Source organism: Simochromis diagramma, unplaced genomic scaffold (assembly GCF_900408965.1).
Source record: "Simochromis diagramma unplaced genomic scaffold, fSimDia1.1 OVJJ01000685.1, whole genome shotgun sequence".
Classification (NCBI taxonomy): domain Eukaryota; kingdom Metazoa; phylum Chordata; class Actinopteri; order Cichliformes; family Cichlidae; genus Simochromis; species Simochromis diagramma.
This window is the reverse complement of record NW_024387477.1, coordinates 16,408,694-16,425,432: the sequence shown is the minus strand read 5'-3', so window position 1 is coordinate 16,425,432 and position 16,739 is coordinate 16,408,694. Positions and strand designations below refer to the sequence as shown.

General features: G+C 41.1%; 3 protein-coding genes, 1 long non-coding RNA gene and 1 other non-coding gene across 6 annotated transcripts in view; 2 read left to right on the top strand and 3 right to left on the bottom strand.

The window, feature by feature from the left end:
- elf1 (E74-like ETS transcription factor 1) overlaps positions 1–157 on the bottom strand; it is a 40,894-nt gene extending 40,737 nt beyond the window's left edge. The window contains exon 1 of the mRNA XM_040015412.1: positions 9–157. The gene's annotated coding sequence lies outside the window, so the exon portion shown is untranslated. The remainder of the gene's footprint in view (positions 1–8) is intronic.
- LOC120723753 overlaps positions 59–16,739 on the top strand; it is a 20,624-nt gene continuing 3,943 nt past the window's right edge. The window contains exon 1 of the long non-coding RNA XR_005693820.1: positions 59–177. This is a non-coding gene — a long non-coding RNA (uncharacterized LOC120723753). The remainder of the gene's footprint in view (positions 178–16,739) is intronic.
- On the bottom strand, positions 769–840 carry trnae-uuc. Its single transcript has one exon. It is a non-coding gene; the product is annotated as a tRNA-Glu (tRNA).
- Positions 1,415–4,853, top strand: LOC120723750 (ubiquitin-conjugating enzyme E2 A). 2 transcript variants are annotated; one of them, XM_040015434.1, is made up of 6 exons: positions 1,415–1,696; positions 2,884–2,964; positions 3,066–3,091; positions 3,477–3,566; positions 3,664–3,752; positions 3,856–4,853. In XM_040015434.1, exons 1-6 carry the CDS (start codon positions 1,653–1,655, stop codon positions 3,982–3,984), a joined length of 459 nt encoding a protein of 152 aa, XP_039871368.1. In that variant the 5' UTR covers positions 1,415–1,652; the 3' UTR covers positions 3,985–4,853. The 2 variants fall into 2 exon arrangements, with proteins under 2 accessions (XP_039871368.1, XP_039871369.1); XM_040015435.1 differs by lacking the exon at positions 1,415–1,696 and adding an exon at positions 1,718–2,280.
- nkrf (NFKB repressing factor) lies at positions 5,333–11,865 on the bottom strand. The gene is made up of 3 exons (XM_040015409.1): positions 11,514–11,865; positions 10,087–10,211; positions 5,333–7,932 (listed from the first exon to the last, which is right to left on the bottom strand). Exons 2-3 carry the CDS (start codon positions 10,175–10,177, stop codon positions 5,651–5,653), a joined length of 2,373 nt encoding a protein of 790 aa, XP_039871343.1. The 5' UTR covers positions 10,178–10,211; positions 11,514–11,865; the 3' UTR covers positions 5,333–5,650.

Here is a 16,739-nt window from a genome sequence, read left to right as displayed (position 1 = left end):
CAGCTTACCCTCCCGCTGCTTTCGTGTGCTTGCTGACACAAGGTCGAGGTTTTCTCCGGCGGGGGCTGATGCGTGGGGAATTCCTAACAGTCACATTTTCCTGGGAAATAGCTGGCCCAGCACCAAAGTTTTCCCAAAGCGTGGTAGTAGTACGCGAGTCCGAAGCAGACGGAAGCGGTTTAAGAGCTAAAAGGCGTTTTTAAAAAAAAGTTTCTTAGTTTAAAAAAACGGCAAAAAATGGTTCATAAGTTTTATACACGTCATGGAAAATTGTCATTTACGTGTGTCATGCGCAGCAAAGTTGGATTTTTTCAAGTTATTTACACGTTAAAAGTGAATTAATTTTACTTATACCGTTACGAAGTCGCAGGTGCGATTTTTACAGACAACCCACAGCTTCAGACACAATGTACTTAAAAAATTAAGTTGAGAAAAGAGAAAATGACGGTGTTACACGCGAAACTTGGGGTTTAGTTTGAGCAGATTTTGTTCCCCTGTACTCTGTTAATATTACGACAGGCGTCATGGAGATATAAAGTGGGAACAGGCATCTTCCGGGAATGTCCAAGCCCTTGTGAGATGAGAGCAACTGACGAAAACTCCCTGACGGGCGGGGTCGATTCCCTGGAAATATTGACCGCATGCTGTGCCAGACGTATCAAATAGGGAAAAAAAATTACTGAATGGTTTTATGTATTGCTTGTATTACTACCAATGTCAAATCATCATTAAAAGCCTAAATACTAGAATTTGAGACAAAAACAGCAGTTCCCATACCGGGAGTCGAACCCGGGCCGCCTGGGTGAAAACCAGGAATCCTAACCGCTAGACCATATGGGAAAGTCATGCTTGCCAGGAGGCAACATTACTTTTTCACTGGTTTCCAGATTGGTGAAATCATGATTGTTAGTTGTTATTATCTGACCTTACAATCTTTTATGGTTTCGCGTTATACATTACACGTTTATGTTTATTTATCATTTACATATGTTTAAAGCTATCCTGTTTTGGGTTGCTGTAGCGTATTATATACAACACTTGGGAACTAGGCACCATCTAGTGGTGTTTGGAAAGTATTGTACATTAAATCTCAATGTCTTAGGCACGGGTTACACCTAAAGTAACAGAGCTAACTGGGTATGCATCGAATAGATCAGTAAATTAATAAAGTCAGTACTGAACAGGACGACAAACAGAAGATAGGCCCATTTATGAGGCGTTAGCGCGTCCTAATCAACTAACGTGGGTGCAAACATATGACGTAATTTTTGCTGGGATAGTTCAAGTGTAGAGACGGGTTCCACCAACCTACATAAAAACGCTCTAGCGATAGTAAAAACGAGCTTCAATATATTCGTACAAGTACAGGAACATCCAAAAGTTTTATTCTGTATCCACTTTTTAATTTGGCTTTATGTGATTGTACAGTTTACTAATTTCAACGCAAGCGGCGTGAGGTCTCCCTTTTGGGTATTTGGTACAGTCGTTATACTGGCGAGGGGCAGCCAAATATTTGACAAACTAGCCGCAAATCGTTTAGCTTAGCCAGCTAAGAGTTAAAATAATACACCGATTAAAAAAAAGAACACGCATTTCATCACGTTTGACCCGCTTAGGTATTTGTTAACGATTTGGGTTTCCATTTAATCAAGATGTCAACTCCAGCAAGACGACGTTTAATGAGAGATTTTAAACGGTAAGCGAAAGCAAAACAACAGAGAAGTAGCTAAGGTTAGCCTCCTGCCGCTAGCTTGTTAGCGTTAGCCCAAACGGCAATCAAAACTACAACACCGCTATTAAACAACAACAATAAAATTCTGGGTCTTAAAAACACGAGATGATCATAAGTGGGTGAAGATTCGGGTAGTACTAACGAATGTTTGACTGGTAAGCTACTGATCTGTAAAGATAATTACGCCGGGGCGCTGACACCGGTGTTAGCAAGGCATCCGGGAGTAGTAACGTTCAGGTAGTGCAACTTAAGAGTCCCGGCTTATTTTAGGTGTCGTAGTACTAACTGAGACGATCACCGAACATTTAGCCTAAACTGTAAACAGCAATATTTCAATATGATTTCAGTTGGATGCGCTTCTAACTTGCAATTAAGGTTGTAGTCAAAGCGAGTAGCCAGGTGGCCCTTCAAATCCAGGTGAAACGTTTAGATAAACTGTTCATATACACACTGATCTGGGAGACCTTCTATCCGTGGGCCTTGACAGAGGGCTACCTGAACCCGAAGATCAGAAACCATCTGCTATGCAGCCACTAAAAACCTGCACAGTATGTTCCAACCACACAGTACTGGTGGTCACAAGGTCCAAAATCTAATCTCTTCTGGGCCACTGTAACACGATATTTATAGTATTTCAGCATACTTCAAGAGCGTGACTAATAGGATGAACTTGAACTGGTTAAATCAGACAGGTAGTGGTTGTAATGGCCCTTCAGATGTGTTTTTGTTTTTGTTTTTTGCCTCAAAACATTACTCTGAAAAGTTTTAAGTTTCTGTCTTACAGCAGGCAGAAACATTAAACATCATCATAAAAACATGGCTTAAATAAAGCCGAGTAGCTCTGTAAAATATCTCATTAAGGTAAAGCTACACAAAAGAAGAAACACAATGAAACGGAAAATAGTGGAATAATATATATATATGTGTGTATATATAATTGCCAAGCACTAAGTGTATGTTATTGATAAATATGTAGTGTCAGAGTCCTTTTAGGATTAATACATTAGGAGGTTCATTTTCAGTTTTAAATACTTAACTCGCCTGCCCTAATGACCAGCCTGAGAGGTAATAATAGTAAAGACTTTGACAACTGACTGTTTCAGTCATTTTCTTTATCTGTGATATAACTGTGTGTCCATTTTATCTGTCAGGCTGCAAGAGGACCCTCCAGCTGGAGTTAGTGGAGCCCCATCAGAAAACAATATCATGGTATGGAATGCTGTCATTTTTGGGTAAGTTGCTCTAATAAAAGCTATATCAGACATTTTGTGGCTGTTTTGAAAAGTGCGTTTTTGCAGGTGATTTATCCCCTTTACCGTTTCCTCTTTTGTAGACCTGAGGGAACACCTTTTGAAGATGGTAAGATGTCCGTAAAGCCCTTTGCATCCACATAATGCATCTTCCCAACGCTGACCTGACATTAACTCAGCAATAAACCATGATGACTGTTAAGCATAGAGCTTTCGTAGTTGGATCATATCGATTGGTACAGTTTTGAGTATATTTTAGTGGAAGAATTTTTTTTGTTTTTGGCCAGAAAGCAACAACTGCTTATCGTTATGCATTGATTAATGTATTTATTAATCTTAAACTTTTTAATATTTGAAAAACATTAATAACAAGAATAAAAGAAGGCAGAGAAGACACTATCAATCACCATCAATATACATGGTACTCTATATCCAAACAATTCTGTTTTGTTATGTATTTTAATTCACGTTGTGCCGTTCCTTCTCTCTCTCAGGAACCTTCAAACTTACCATTGAATTCACAGAGGAATATCCAAATAAACCTCCGACAGTGAGATTTGTCTCCAAAATGTTTCATCCAAATGGTATCTACCAACATACTGCGTTTGAGATATTTATTGATGTTAAAATAATCACGCCCTAAAGTTTTAACATTGTGTGGTCTCCAATGCTCTTTTGCAGTGTATGCAGACGGCAGCATATGCTTAGATATTCTTCAGAATCGTTGGAGTCCAACCTATGATGTGTCTTCAATCTTAACTTCAATACAGGTATCCTGCCGCCTTACAGTAATGAGTACGCAGCTCTGACTCTTATGCCATAAAATGTTATTAGAAACCTAACCCACAGGCATTCTCTGTTGTGTATTTAAAGTCTTTACTGGATGAGCCAAACCCAAACAGTCCTGCCAACAGCCAAGCAGCCCAGCTCTACCAGGAAAACAAACGGGAGTACGAGAAAAGGGTTTCTGCTATTGTTGAACAGAGTTGGCGTGACTGTTGACCCCCGTTGTCGTTGGGAGTATGAACAGTGTCCAGCCCAGAAACAAGAAAACACTGATCAAGAAAATTGACCGATCTCACCAAAATGAAATGACACATCTTAAAATCCTTTGGTATATTTGTCCCCCTAACTGTTGCAAAGTTTGTATGCCGTTGTGTTGTGGCATTCACTCCTGCTGAATGCTGTTGTTGGGCAATAGCGTATGTTTGGTAAAAGTTAATGTACCTTGTTATATCCGGGTTACTTGCTACATGCCCCAACGTTTTGTTTCTCTCTTCTCTCCGCCGTCACTTTTCTACCCATTTATTCATACATGAAGTAATGTGGTCGGATGATAGGGCGACAGATACTTAGATGTGCTTGCTGTGTGGTTTGCTGTGTAGATACTGGCAGTTCATATTTACAAAAAGCAAAGCTGTTCTTGGGTGTTTTGGGGCTCACTCTTCTTGGTTTTGTCTCTGCCTGTCAAAAGCCTTTAAGAGGGATCGAAAATTAACCTGGCATAGACATCTATCCCTCTAACAACTCAGCAGATGCCTTTTGGGGGTCATTTTCTCTCTCAGCTTTTCTTGTAAAGCCATGCCTTTGATTTAAAAGGAAAAAAATCTAAACACAAATGTCCCTCTTCAATACAGAGAAAGGATATTTCGTACCCTGTCCAAGCACTTAACTTGGTTTCATAATGCTGACTTTTTAAAGCTGTGTAAACATTTCTATGCTATTTTACAATCTTGGAAATCAGCTGCCATGAAAAGCTGATTACACTGTTTTAAACAGGATGGTGTCCATTTTCAGATTATAAACCTTTGCACCGGTAACCCATGTAACAAACTGTACATTTTCTTGTAAATAAAAATAAATATACACCATTTGTTTGCTACTTATTTCTTAACCCAGAAGAACAAAATATTTGAATTAATTTCAGCCTCTTTGATGATTCTCAGTTTTAATTTATTCAGTCATTACAGCTGTGAAAACAAGCAGACACGTTGACTGTACTCACATAAACCAACACATCTGACATTAACAAAGATCACAGCTTACAATGTGAAGATTTTCTGCTCATGGATGCAGCTCTTGTACTTGTAAATTGATCTCCATGTTCTGAAATAGCAAACAACATTGCAGGTATTGCTGACTACAGATGCCTTATTACTACAGTGGGACTGGTATGAGCACCTAGCTACAGTTTGATGTTAATGCCGCTATAATCCTTGTCTTTGATGAGTTAACTGTCTACCAATGTTCACAAACAAGCAGTGAGAAAAGCTGCATATTCTGCCAGGTTTCTTAAATAGTCACAGAACAAAACAAAAGGTGACAAAAGCCTAAATGTGTTTTTTTTTTAAACTGGAAAGAATTGCATTAACAGGAGCGTCATTAGGAGATGATACCACAATGCACTGACCACAAGCTCATGTGGAAAAGCAGGAGAGACAAAAAGACAAAATCCATCCTACAGCCCCTGTTAGAGCTAAAATACAGTTCATGGCAAAGGAATGCTGAAACCACCAGAGATACCTGAAAGATTCTCATTTATTAACATGTGCTGGAAATTTGTAACATAGTACAAACACAGCAGGTACGCTTGAGTGCAGTTTGCCTTCAAGTCCAAGACGATGAATGCGTCCTTTAAAAACAAAAAAAAAAAATACGATTTTTCCTATCATGCAAATTCGTGTGAGGTCTGAGGTTTCACAAGCTCATATCGGCCCACCTGTCCTTCCTGTAGAAGTTGACCAATGAGCTGGTCTTTGTGTACTTTGCGGCTGACGACGAGGAAGCGTTGCCGTCCCTGTCCGTACGACTTGCTTCGCAGCCCGTATTTCTGGGATATCTGGTGGATCTGTTTGCGTTCGTCATTGGTGAGGTCAGTGGAGAAGCGGAGATCGTCCTGGCGGTCTGAACTGGCGTAGTTCCGAATGATGTCCTCGATGTCGCGCTTGCTGAGCTGATTTGCGGTTTTATCCGTGTCCATACCCAAACCCTCTCTCGAGAACTGTTCCTTCACTCTGATTGGCTCTGCAATTCCATCCCCGTCGCGGCCCAGACCGCCTCCTTTCCAGCCCATCTTCCGGAGCAGCTGGTTTCCAATGTTGTCTTCCTTTATCTCCTGCCTCGTGGCCTCTTCGCCTGAGCGACCCATGATCTGAGAACGTGATATGGCGTCGCTGTGACCCTCCTTTCTTAAGTTGGATTTGACCACAGCCTGCGTCTGTCTCAGTGTGACTAAAGCCTCCATCGCTGCAATGTGCTTCACCATTTTCTTTGGCCCAATTCCTGCTGCGACATACTGTCCTTCTAAGTAAACTTCACACTTCCAGCGATGATCGGGCAGAACTGTAAACTTGTAGTCAGCAGTCACTTTATTAAACTGAGCGGTATCATTAATAATGCAGATTGCATTGTCAGAGTTTTCCAGGATAACCAGCTCGCTCAGCTTCTTTTTGCCACCTTGTTGCCCGAATCGTCCACCAAAATCTGACTGAATATTTCCTCTGGAGTACTGAGACTGCGGTTGACGTTGCTGCTGCATCTGCTGCTGCATCTGCTGCTGCTGCTGCTGCATCTGCTGCTGCTGCCGTTGCGCTTGGTTCAGGCGAAGTTTTCTGACCGCCTCTTGCGCTGCTGCGTGCTTAGAGCTCTTTTTGGTGCCCATCGCCTGCGCCACCAGCTCGCCCTGCAGGAAAACGCTGCACAGCCATGTACTGCTGTTGGGCAGCAGATCAAATTTATAGTCTATCTTCATGCGATTAAAAGCTGCAGAGTTGTTCAGTATGCAGATAGCGTCGTGAGCATTGTCCAACACCACAAACTCTGTCCAGTGCTTATGCTTGTCAGGCTCGTACTGGCCCTTGGAGCTAGGTGTCGGCTTATCTTCCGGGTTGCGGAGTGCAGGCAAAAATGCTGGTGTTGGGCTGTGTAGCTGGCACACAACCATGTCATTAACTACAGTGTGTCTGAATTTACGCTGCACGACACGAACCTCGACTGGTTTCAGGAAAAGTTTTACAGCCTGCTCAGAGGCTCTGTCTCTTGCCCCGTTTTTACTTCCGGAGTATCCAGTAGCGAGATACACACCCTGGCATCTCAGTTCACAGGCGTAGCCGTCTGTCGGTACTTTCTTGTTCTTTGGTAGATCAGCCTGAGGAATATCCTTCAGGCTCACATAAATATACTCAGGGTTGGTTTTGCAGGCCTGGATGCTACGGCTCAACATGAAATTATAGTTTGGTGAGTCACTTCCAGTCATGTACATAGGGTCCCTAAAAGCAACAGCCAGTGCAGATGCTACATTGGCAATCAGCCTTTGCTTCTCATCTAATGTTGGCTGAGATATTGGAAGAGGCTGCAACGAAGAGCCCGATTGAGAAACATTAGGACTGCTCCTCCCCGGGCTATTGTAGACTCTGCTGAACAGCCTGCTCGATGACGGCCTGTCTTGATGGCTGTAGCCCAAACCCTGACGTCCCGAATCCCAGCCTCCTGATCGCCCCCCTCCCCCGTACCCATTGTACCTGGGCGGCTGAGAGTAAGAGTCTGAACTCCGAAAGTTTTGGGCTTCATATTTTGCTGTGTACTCCTGCTGTGTTTTTGCCAAGAAGTTTGACGACGACCCACGACTTCCATAACCCAACCCACTACCTGAAGAAATGTCTCTGTCTCTTTCTCTGTCCCTGTGGGAACCCCAGGAGTCAGATGTGTATGCTGGCACTCTGTCAAAAGCGGGCCTCATTGAGGAGGATCCCTGTGCTCTGCTGCTGCTATTGTACGAAAAGTGTTCAGAGTCCCTCGGACTGTACAGCTCGCTCCTCCTGCGCTCCTTATCGTTCTCCTTCTCATCAGTGTAGGTTCCTCCACTGCTCCCGCCGCTTACGAAGTGCACAGGCTCAAATCGAGGTCTGGAACCAAATTTTGTCAAAGGCATTTTTCTCATGGGCTCCTCTCCTGCAATAAAATGACACAAGTAAGCAATTAAGGAAAAACAAAAGGGACCCATATAATCACAGATGTTTACAAAAAACCTAATAAAGACATCTTTTATAAAACAGAGAGCTAACTTATTTTTATTGTTAATTACAGTGGCATTTATCGTCAGGTTCATAAACATATGAAGAGGTAGTGCACAACATGTTAATGGTGTGAGGAGCTGAGCCATATTAGCTTTTCAGATTAACTGTAGTTTTGACACTCTACTTTTAGTTAATGATTTCACCAAATGATTTGGCCTTTTAAAACAAATGCCAACATTTTTCATAATGGATTTTTACATGTGCATGTCAGATGTATGCTGAATAGTGCTGTGTGATCTGACTACATGTCTGTCTGCATCTTCAAAACGAAATGATAAAAATTAAAGGAAAAAAAAAAAACACTAGCACCTTATTTACAGATAGTGTCATTGCAGGATATCGACATACACCTATTGCATCCCTGGTCTGTAAACAACAACAACAACACAGAACTGTCTTTATACTTTCAAAATAGAGAGCTGCAATGTTGCTGAAACCTGAAGCGTTAAAACACACCTCTGACTCAGGTTTCCTCTGCTTTTCCCTGGTATATGGTGAGGTATATTTAATCTTTTCTGTCAGCACATAAGCTGTGTGTTCAACTGCTGAACTTTGCATTTATCTAAACAGTAGTGCTGGCAGCTGTGCAACTGTGTGTACATTCTCTTATTATTACTATTAAACACAATTAATAACAGCAGGTCCTACTGTCCTGAACTTTCGATGTGTGCGCACTTCAGTGTCGATGATTGGATACAGGAACACTATGAAATTAGAGTGATCTTATTAATTCAATTCATTATTGTTAGTTGTAAGAAGTCTGTAAAAGTCAGTGCTGGCTGAACCACTGAGGCTGCCACTGTAGTGCAGTGGAAAATAAACAAAAGGCTAAATTAAATTAGAGCTTAACTGTAATGTATTCAAACTAATAATAGCAAAGATAACAACCTGTAAACTGGTATTAACAATGAAACATAGCTGGGATGAAGACCATGCCCAGAATGAATAGAATGACAGAAAATACATAATTCACACAAACACATATTAAATAAAATAGAGAGATGCATAAGGTATATTAAGGTTGTGTCATTGTTCAGCCAAGGAAAGCGTGTGAAAAGGAAAATGTCTCCAGCTTGGGAAAGGGTGAAACTGCAGATCACCTGCAGCCCTTGGTGGATGCAAAATAAAATATAAATAAAATATTGTAATATACTATTGCTGTTATATAAAAAAGACAATAGCATTAATAATGAAATAATATTAATATGAAGAGGCACCTCAGTCAGTTATGATGTGAGGTGGATAACTGTTAAAAGTAGTCTGCATCAAGCTTAAGGTTTGCTCAAATTCAGTACAATGACATATGAGATGAAAAAAGTAAGTAAATATCTAAACTAATTATTATATATATATATATTATTAACTATTGTCAGTGCTGAGTGGCGCTTGGAAACATATCCTGATGACCTATGTGGGATTCACAATGCCACATTTGTGTCCACCTGAGTGGGTATTGGGCTATGCAGAGTGAAGGGTTATGTGTGCGCAACCTACAAATTTTACTTCAGCTCTTTTGTCTCCTATGCGGCGATCTAAAGGGCCCAATAATAGCCTAAACAAGAATGGCGCACAGACCAGTTTCCCCCGGTAAATATAAACTGTGAAAACTTAGGGTCTGCATGGGGCCAGTGCACAGCTATGAGAGCCCTATTATAAAGGACTGAGTAGGCTTGCACTGACAGACTGTCATGTCCATAGTGAGGCCATTTTGCTAGAGTTGGATGATGGGAAGATACAGAATAAATCTTAAATTAGTAGCAATATTACATTTATTTTATTTTCTCGTCAAACGTTTTGACTGTGCATTATAGCAGCTTGGTTTGGTCTTGTTGATGAACAAAACCTGACACTGTCTTTGTTCCTGTTTTTAAGATCATGTTGCTATCAAACACAGAAAACTTGCTGTATCTGATGATCACATCCTGGGGAAAACTATGAATTTAAGTTCCGCTGATGGCTGATGTCCCGGAGTGACTTTGGCATGTTAAAACAGAAACAGAAAATGACAGCAACCCAGATAAACACTCACTGCCATCAGAAGAAATATGTCTCTTTTTTGCTTCAGAACTGGGACTTGGCTCAAAGGAGGGCATCTCGCCAGTGTCCGTCCCTTCTGCCATAACCAGCACCGTCCAAGTCAAATCCAGGCCATACCTGTTAATGGGGCCAAGGATTTCAGACAGATTAGGCAAATGTATGTGTTACAGTTTCAGCATAAATAACCAGAGGTCATCTTTTTCTTGCTGCATTAAGGGGTCACCACAGTGGATCATCTACCTTCATCTCACACTATACCTGCCATCCTCCTCTGTCACAACAACCTTCTACATGTCCTTCTCCTTTCTCTTATCCTCCTGCCTGGCAGCCCCATATTTAACATCCTGTATCCAATATATCCACTATCCCACCTCTGCTCATTTTCAAGCCATCCCAGACTTGCCTCTCTAACGCTGCCTCCAAATCGCTCAGCCCAAGCTGTCCTCTGATATACTCATTTGTAATCGTGCGCATCCTGGTCCCTCCTAGTGAAAATCTTAGCATTTTCAGCACTTCCACCTCCAGCTCCGAATCCTGTCTTCCTGCCAGTTCCAGCGTCCTGAACCATACATCACAGCAGCTCTCACTACCATCTTGTAAACCTTGCCTTTCACTCTTCTTACTATCCTTCTGCCACTCATCTCTACCCTCTCCAGTCTGCCTGCACTCTTTTCTTCACCTCTCTTGTGCACTGTCCATGTGGGTGGTTGGCCTAAGTATTAAAGCTTGTTCTCTTTCACAACCTCTACTCCTTGTATCTTCACTGTCTTCTTCTCATTTACACACGTGATGCTTCTGCTGACTTTCACTTCTCATCAGTCCATACCTCCACATCCCCAAACTTTCCTCCACCCGGTCCCTAAAGATAAAAATGTCATCTGTGAACACCTTATCCAGCCTGGCCTCATCTGTTAACCTGCCCACCATCACTGTAACCAAGAAGGGGTTTAGAGAAGATCCCTGTCTCACTGTCCTCATACATGTCCTGCTCCATTCTCACACACTTCTCTGCCACTCCTGACTTTCTCTCACAGCACCACAGCTTCTCTCCTCGCGCCCTATCACATGCTTTCTGTAGCTCCACAGACACAAATAGCTGGAGGTAACGCGTTCATTCACACTCCATGCGGTTAGCAGAGAAAACGGTCTCCCAGCAACACGTAGAGTCTAAAATACAAAATCCGTGAATGGGCAAAATGTTAAAATGCCGTAATTTATATTTTAAGCCTATTATGGATGTTAAAGTGTGAGAAAACAGCTGGATTTCATGCCATCACAATCGCCTCGACCTAGTGACGCAGTACACCGACAGCTTCCATCCTATGCAGGGTCCATCCCTCACAAGCAAACACGTTGGACAAGCTAAACACATTTATCAACATTTAAGTTTCTCGTTAGATATCAGTGTAGTGCTCTTACCTTAAGGTGTAGCCTTTGATCCCATCTACATGTACACTTGTCTTTTAACTGAACTGGAAACAGCGCATTTATTCTTACGATCAACCGGCAATTATTATTATCGTGCTAGCATTAGCCTGCTAACTGATTCTGTAGCTTCCAGCTAACCCAGCCCCGCATCAAAAACTTGATCACACTCTTTGATAACAGTTAAAGGATCAAAACAGACCTAAGAAGAAACCGTCTGGTAGGTCTGTTTCTCTTACTAACTCTTTCCTGAAAAACTGTAGTTGAAAATGTTACAAAAAACCAGTTTGCAGCTACAGCTACCCATTCAGCTAGCAGGAAGCATCCATTTTCTGGTCCAGCTACAGCAAAATCATGGCGTCTGTCACCGCACTGCCCCAGAATGCATTGCGTTTGATTATTAGAGAGCACATGTAGCGTACAAAACAGGCTCTCGTGGTTTGTGTTTGCAGTGCTTTGCCACAGTCTTGAGCCTCCTCTCATTTCTTTGTATTTTGCTTCCAGTGATCCAGACTTTCTTGGAATTTTTATGGTGTTCAAAAGCAATAGTTCACCAGGCTGAAGAAAACATTTGATTTGTTTACATTTATTTAGTTTAATCTACAGAAGTGTCAAATGTAACATTATGACATACCTATACTAGTAGTTTTGCAGAAACAAGGTGATTCCCAAAGACTTATTAGCTGAAAACTTGGCTGGAAAGTGGACAATTAGTATAAGACAAATAACAAGTATAAGGCCTTTGGGAAGGAAAATAATGAATAATCAATAGTATCTGAAAGTCATGCAGGAACTGAGAGACTTCCAATTTAATTTAATGTATCACCTTAAGGTGCTTTATATTGTAATAGAAAAACCCCCCAGCCTCAAATGACCTTCTATGAGCAAGCACATGGCAACACTGGGAAGGAAAAACATCCTTTTAACCTCCCACAGAACCAGGCTCAGGGACAGACAGTTATCTCCCACAGCTGGTTGGGAGTCGGGAGGAAGACAGAGATTAATAATAAGTAATGATTTAATGCATCAGATGATCGGTCTGCTAAGTGAAACAGGGAAATGACACAAGAACTGGTCTGAAAACCTCGAACAGGGATTTATGAGTCTAAATTTGAAATCTTTGATTCAAAGTTTGATCACTATGTTGATGTACAAATTACCTTTTAATACACAGTGTTAATACATTTGTTTTTGTCAAATGTCATACAGACTGCCGCGATGTTTTGTTGTTGTTTTGTTTTTCTTGTTACTGTTTGATCTCTTTGCAAAGGTAAATGCAACTTAGGACAACCTGGTTGTGTGTGTCTCAATTTCTTTCAGATTTCCAGAATGAGCTTGGTTGGTGTCAGAAGTGGGATCTCTTGGCTTTTACTGATCTCGAAAGAAGGCTTTGCAGCCTCTAACCTCATGTATTTGAGAGATGGAGAGCCTGACTATTTGGACCCCAGACCATCTCCATGGGGATTTCTAGGAATGGAGCACATTGTGCTCAAATGGCGAGAGATCTGAAATAAACTGTTAGGACTTAGGGGGACGAAACAGGAACAAAACAATTGTTTCTCTGTGTTCACATCTGGTCAAAAGGTGATTTCAGGGATGAGTAAATGCTGTGTTCCAGGAACACTGGGAATATTTTTTCAAAGAAAGAGAGAAATTGAAGACCGGGTCCTCCTTGCTGAATTGACTGTCCATCAAATTATGGTGAAAAACACTTTGGATTTGTGGTGATGATTGCCTCTAGAGTAGAGATCAGGCCCGTCAAATAGACAAAACTGGACATTTGTGAGCGTGGGAAACAAGTCTGATAAAGAAAAATACCAATCAAGAGTTGGATTGTCTCCAAATGTGGTTTATGTGAATAGGATAGTGATCAGGGCTTTTTGTGTTTGGATAAAACATTCTGGATTTCTGCAAGGACAGAAATTCAAGAGATAAAATACAAGAGAAAAAACATGTCCAAAATCACCTGAAAGCATTAAATATGTGGAAGTATGAGAAGCTTTGTCAGAGAAAGTTCTTGTCTGTATCTCTCGTTAGAGCCTCAGTCTATTAGAATGAACCATGACCCTGACTCTGGCTCTTCAATGGCTACACCTACTCCACCTCCACCCCCACCATTTAGCAGAGATGACGAGGAGCGCACAGTGCCTGCAGACTCTTCCAGTGATTCATTATCAACCACAGCCTGCCACCGGAGGTTTCATATCCACAAGCTGACTCATCAGAAAGCATGATCGCCTCCACAGCAGAGTTTTCTACCACAGTAAAGTACACCCGACAGCTACACCCAATATGTCCCTTAAATGCCCACAGTTTAAGTGACAAGCACCAATGTACAGCCCCTATTAATCTTTTGACTGTGATCAGAAGCTCATATTAAAGAAGCCAGGAGTCATGACTGGGGAACAAAATATAAACTCTAGAAGCATCTAGGATCAGACTTCAGCAGACATCATGAATGGGATGATTGTGACAGTGAGGCGCACATGGAGGCAACAACAGCCCTGTGCAAGGTCATGCTGACAATCTCCTCAGAGCCCTGCAGAAGAAGACAAAGGACAAGAGCGAACCATTTACCAGTCTATCATTAGATGCTACAGCATCTGGGCCCACACCCCTGACTGCAACTACATATCAAGCTGCTGCTGGAGGAAGAGGTGGCTCCAGAACGGGATGATGTGAACCAGAGAGCTGTTTCAAGTCCCATTAGAGGGGACATTGTGCCTCAGCAGGGACAACCATGCTAACGACAAGTATGGAAATGTGGACTGAGGCTGCTGGGAAGGCACGAGAGAGATGTGCAGCTACTCTGACTCATCTGACGCTTGAAGATGACAGTACCACCTACAGCACGCATATTAGTATACAGCCCACACTCACACACAAGTTTTTCCCTACCTTCAAGACAAAATTGAGAATTGCCAACTTCTGCAAATCAAGACAAGTGATCCCAGGTAAGGGAGCAAAGTCTCAGCTCTGCTGTGTTGCTTAAGGGGAGAGAGAGAATGCTCAATGAACTCTTCCTGTTTGAGCTTCAGCCATCAGCCAATCCCAGGATCAACAAAGCAGTGAGGTGTGATGGACTGACTTACCTGTGTGCACCATGGAAGAAATAAATATCAGTTTCTATCAGTGGACTTTCTATCAGTGTTTGGGTCTAATGTTTATGTCATAAATTTCATGTGTGTGATCAATGAATCAGTGCTAAAAACAAAGGATTGTAAGGGAAAATAGTAGGATTCTGCTGGATTCTTGACTATACCAAAGATGCTGAATAAAATAAGGATGTGCATAGTTTTAAGCTTGGCCAAAACTTTGGACTCTTTCTCCTGTTCTTGGAGCTGCTCCTCAGAGGTTTTATTCCTGTGTTGCAGGGTGCTTGCTGCTCCCGAGGGAGACAGCTGCCATCGAGGAGTGTCACCCACTTAATTTATCGTTGTTCGCTTTACCTGTGTGGTTTTAATGTTGTTTTGTCCACTGATAGTTAAGACTAAGTGTGTAATTATAAGTCAATATGATAATAATAATATGAGAATTTTAGTGTTTTTCATATTTATGTAAGTAGGAGTATTATATAGAAATTGTAGTTTTGAACTTCTTCTAGTTAAAACATGGTTTAATATTCAGGGAGGGAATAAATATTCTCTCTTCTTCATTCAGATAGTTCAGTTGATACAAGCAAAACCAAATTCACCATGTTAGCCATATAAATGAACATAAGTATTGCAAAAAATACATTTATAGTATTGTGCAGAATGAATAATTTATAAAGTCCAACCAATAGCAGGCAGTCAAACTTTAGGTACTTGACAGGAAGTTATATACTTGCCATTTCTCTGGAGTTAGTCTGTCTTGTCTCCTCTGTCTCTTCGCATTATCCTGGATGGACTCCATTATGCAGACATGATCTCTGTGGCTCTGTGTCAGACTGTATGAATCAGTCCTGTTTTGCTTGATACTGTAAACAGCTCTTTCTGACTCCGGTTGCATTTTTCATTTATTGTTATGTTGCAGAATGAATTTGGGGTTGATGACACACCTCTCCGAGAACTGCAAGACCAATATGAACTTGAAAACTTAAGACTGTAATGTAGTTGGCTCATTCCATGTTGGTTTTGTCATGTCATCTCCAGATTTGGAGGACCTTAGAAAGCACAGTTTTGCAGGTAGTGAGCTGGAATGAGCAGCAATTCAATGCTGCAGGTGGTCAACTATTTTAAAAAGCTTTCGTTTATTTTAATTTAATCCATAGTATAATCAGTAATAAACATACTGGTTCTTTCTTTCTTTATATATGCACATCTTTGCTTACACTGCCTCCTTCAGGACAAAGTGGGACAGAACAACTTTTCCATCTGTAAGAGTGGGTATTACCATTATGTTAAGTCTTGGGACATTAAATTTATTTAGCTTATGTCATTTCCACCAAAGCTCCACCCAACTAAATATAGAGGTCTAATCAACCAGTGATAACAACATCTTATATATGCAAAGCTATTGGTAACTGTAGCTGATAAATACAAGTCATAAAGTGAGGCAAACCGGGGAAAAGTGCAATATTTTCCTCTGAATTATATTCTATTGCTATCATTGTGTATGTAGGGCCTAATAATAGCCCTGGGAATGTTACAGTAGATATGTTTAACAGCAGTTTTAGAATATATAAATGAAACAATTCTTTGCAAAAAGATTTGTCTCTAATAGTTAGGCTTAGCTTTTGCATCTATGTAAGTTTTCTTCAATTAAAATCGAACATTTCTGTCCACATATGTCTCGTAAATATATATAATAAATCCAGAGAAAGACTTCGAAGCAGTCTATGAAGAGACACAACTTTAGGATTTGACTGTGGTCATCAAAGAAAGTGAAAATAACAAAGACAAAAACCATTAATGTCACAAAACCCAGTTTGTATCAGTTATTTGTCTTAAAAAGGCATCTAAGATGTAGTTTAGTTTCATTCATTTATAAGTAAATATGTTTAAATAAATTGTGCAATTTTACTTTCCCTTAAAAAAAAAAACTTAATTCATTTTAGTTTCATTTATTTTTTTTCCTCTACTTGTCTGCGCCTCACAGATTGAGAACCATCTATCCATTTCCTTCCAGTTATCCAAATAGGAGTCACAGAAAGGGCTGGAGCCTACTCAGGCTGTCACGGGACGAGAGGCGAGGTAGACCCTGGTCAGGTGATCAATCTGTCACAGAGCTAACACTTAG

Excerpts from the sequence above, each read along its gene's own strand:
- LOC120723750 (XM_040015434.1), top strand. The coding sequence starts at position 1,653 with ATGTCAACTCCAGCAAGACGACGTTTAATGAGAGATTTTAAACG. Across the intron at positions 1,697-2,883 it reads TTAATGAGAGATTTTAAACG|GCTGCAAGAGGACCCTCCAG; the intron begins GTAAGCGAAAGC and ends TTTATCTGTCAG. Across the intron at positions 3,567-3,663 it reads CAAAATGTTTCATCCAAATG|TGTATGCAGACGGCAGCATA; the intron begins GTATCTACCAAC and ends GCTCTTTTGCAG.
- nkrf (XM_040015409.1), bottom strand. The coding sequence starts at position 10,177 with ATGGCAGAAGGGACGGACACTGGCGAGATGCCCTCCTTTGAGCCAAGT. Across the intron at positions 7,933-10,086 it reads ACATATTTCTTCTGATGGCA|GAGAGGAGCCCATGAGAAAA; the intron begins GTGAGTGTTTAT and ends ATTTTATTGCAG.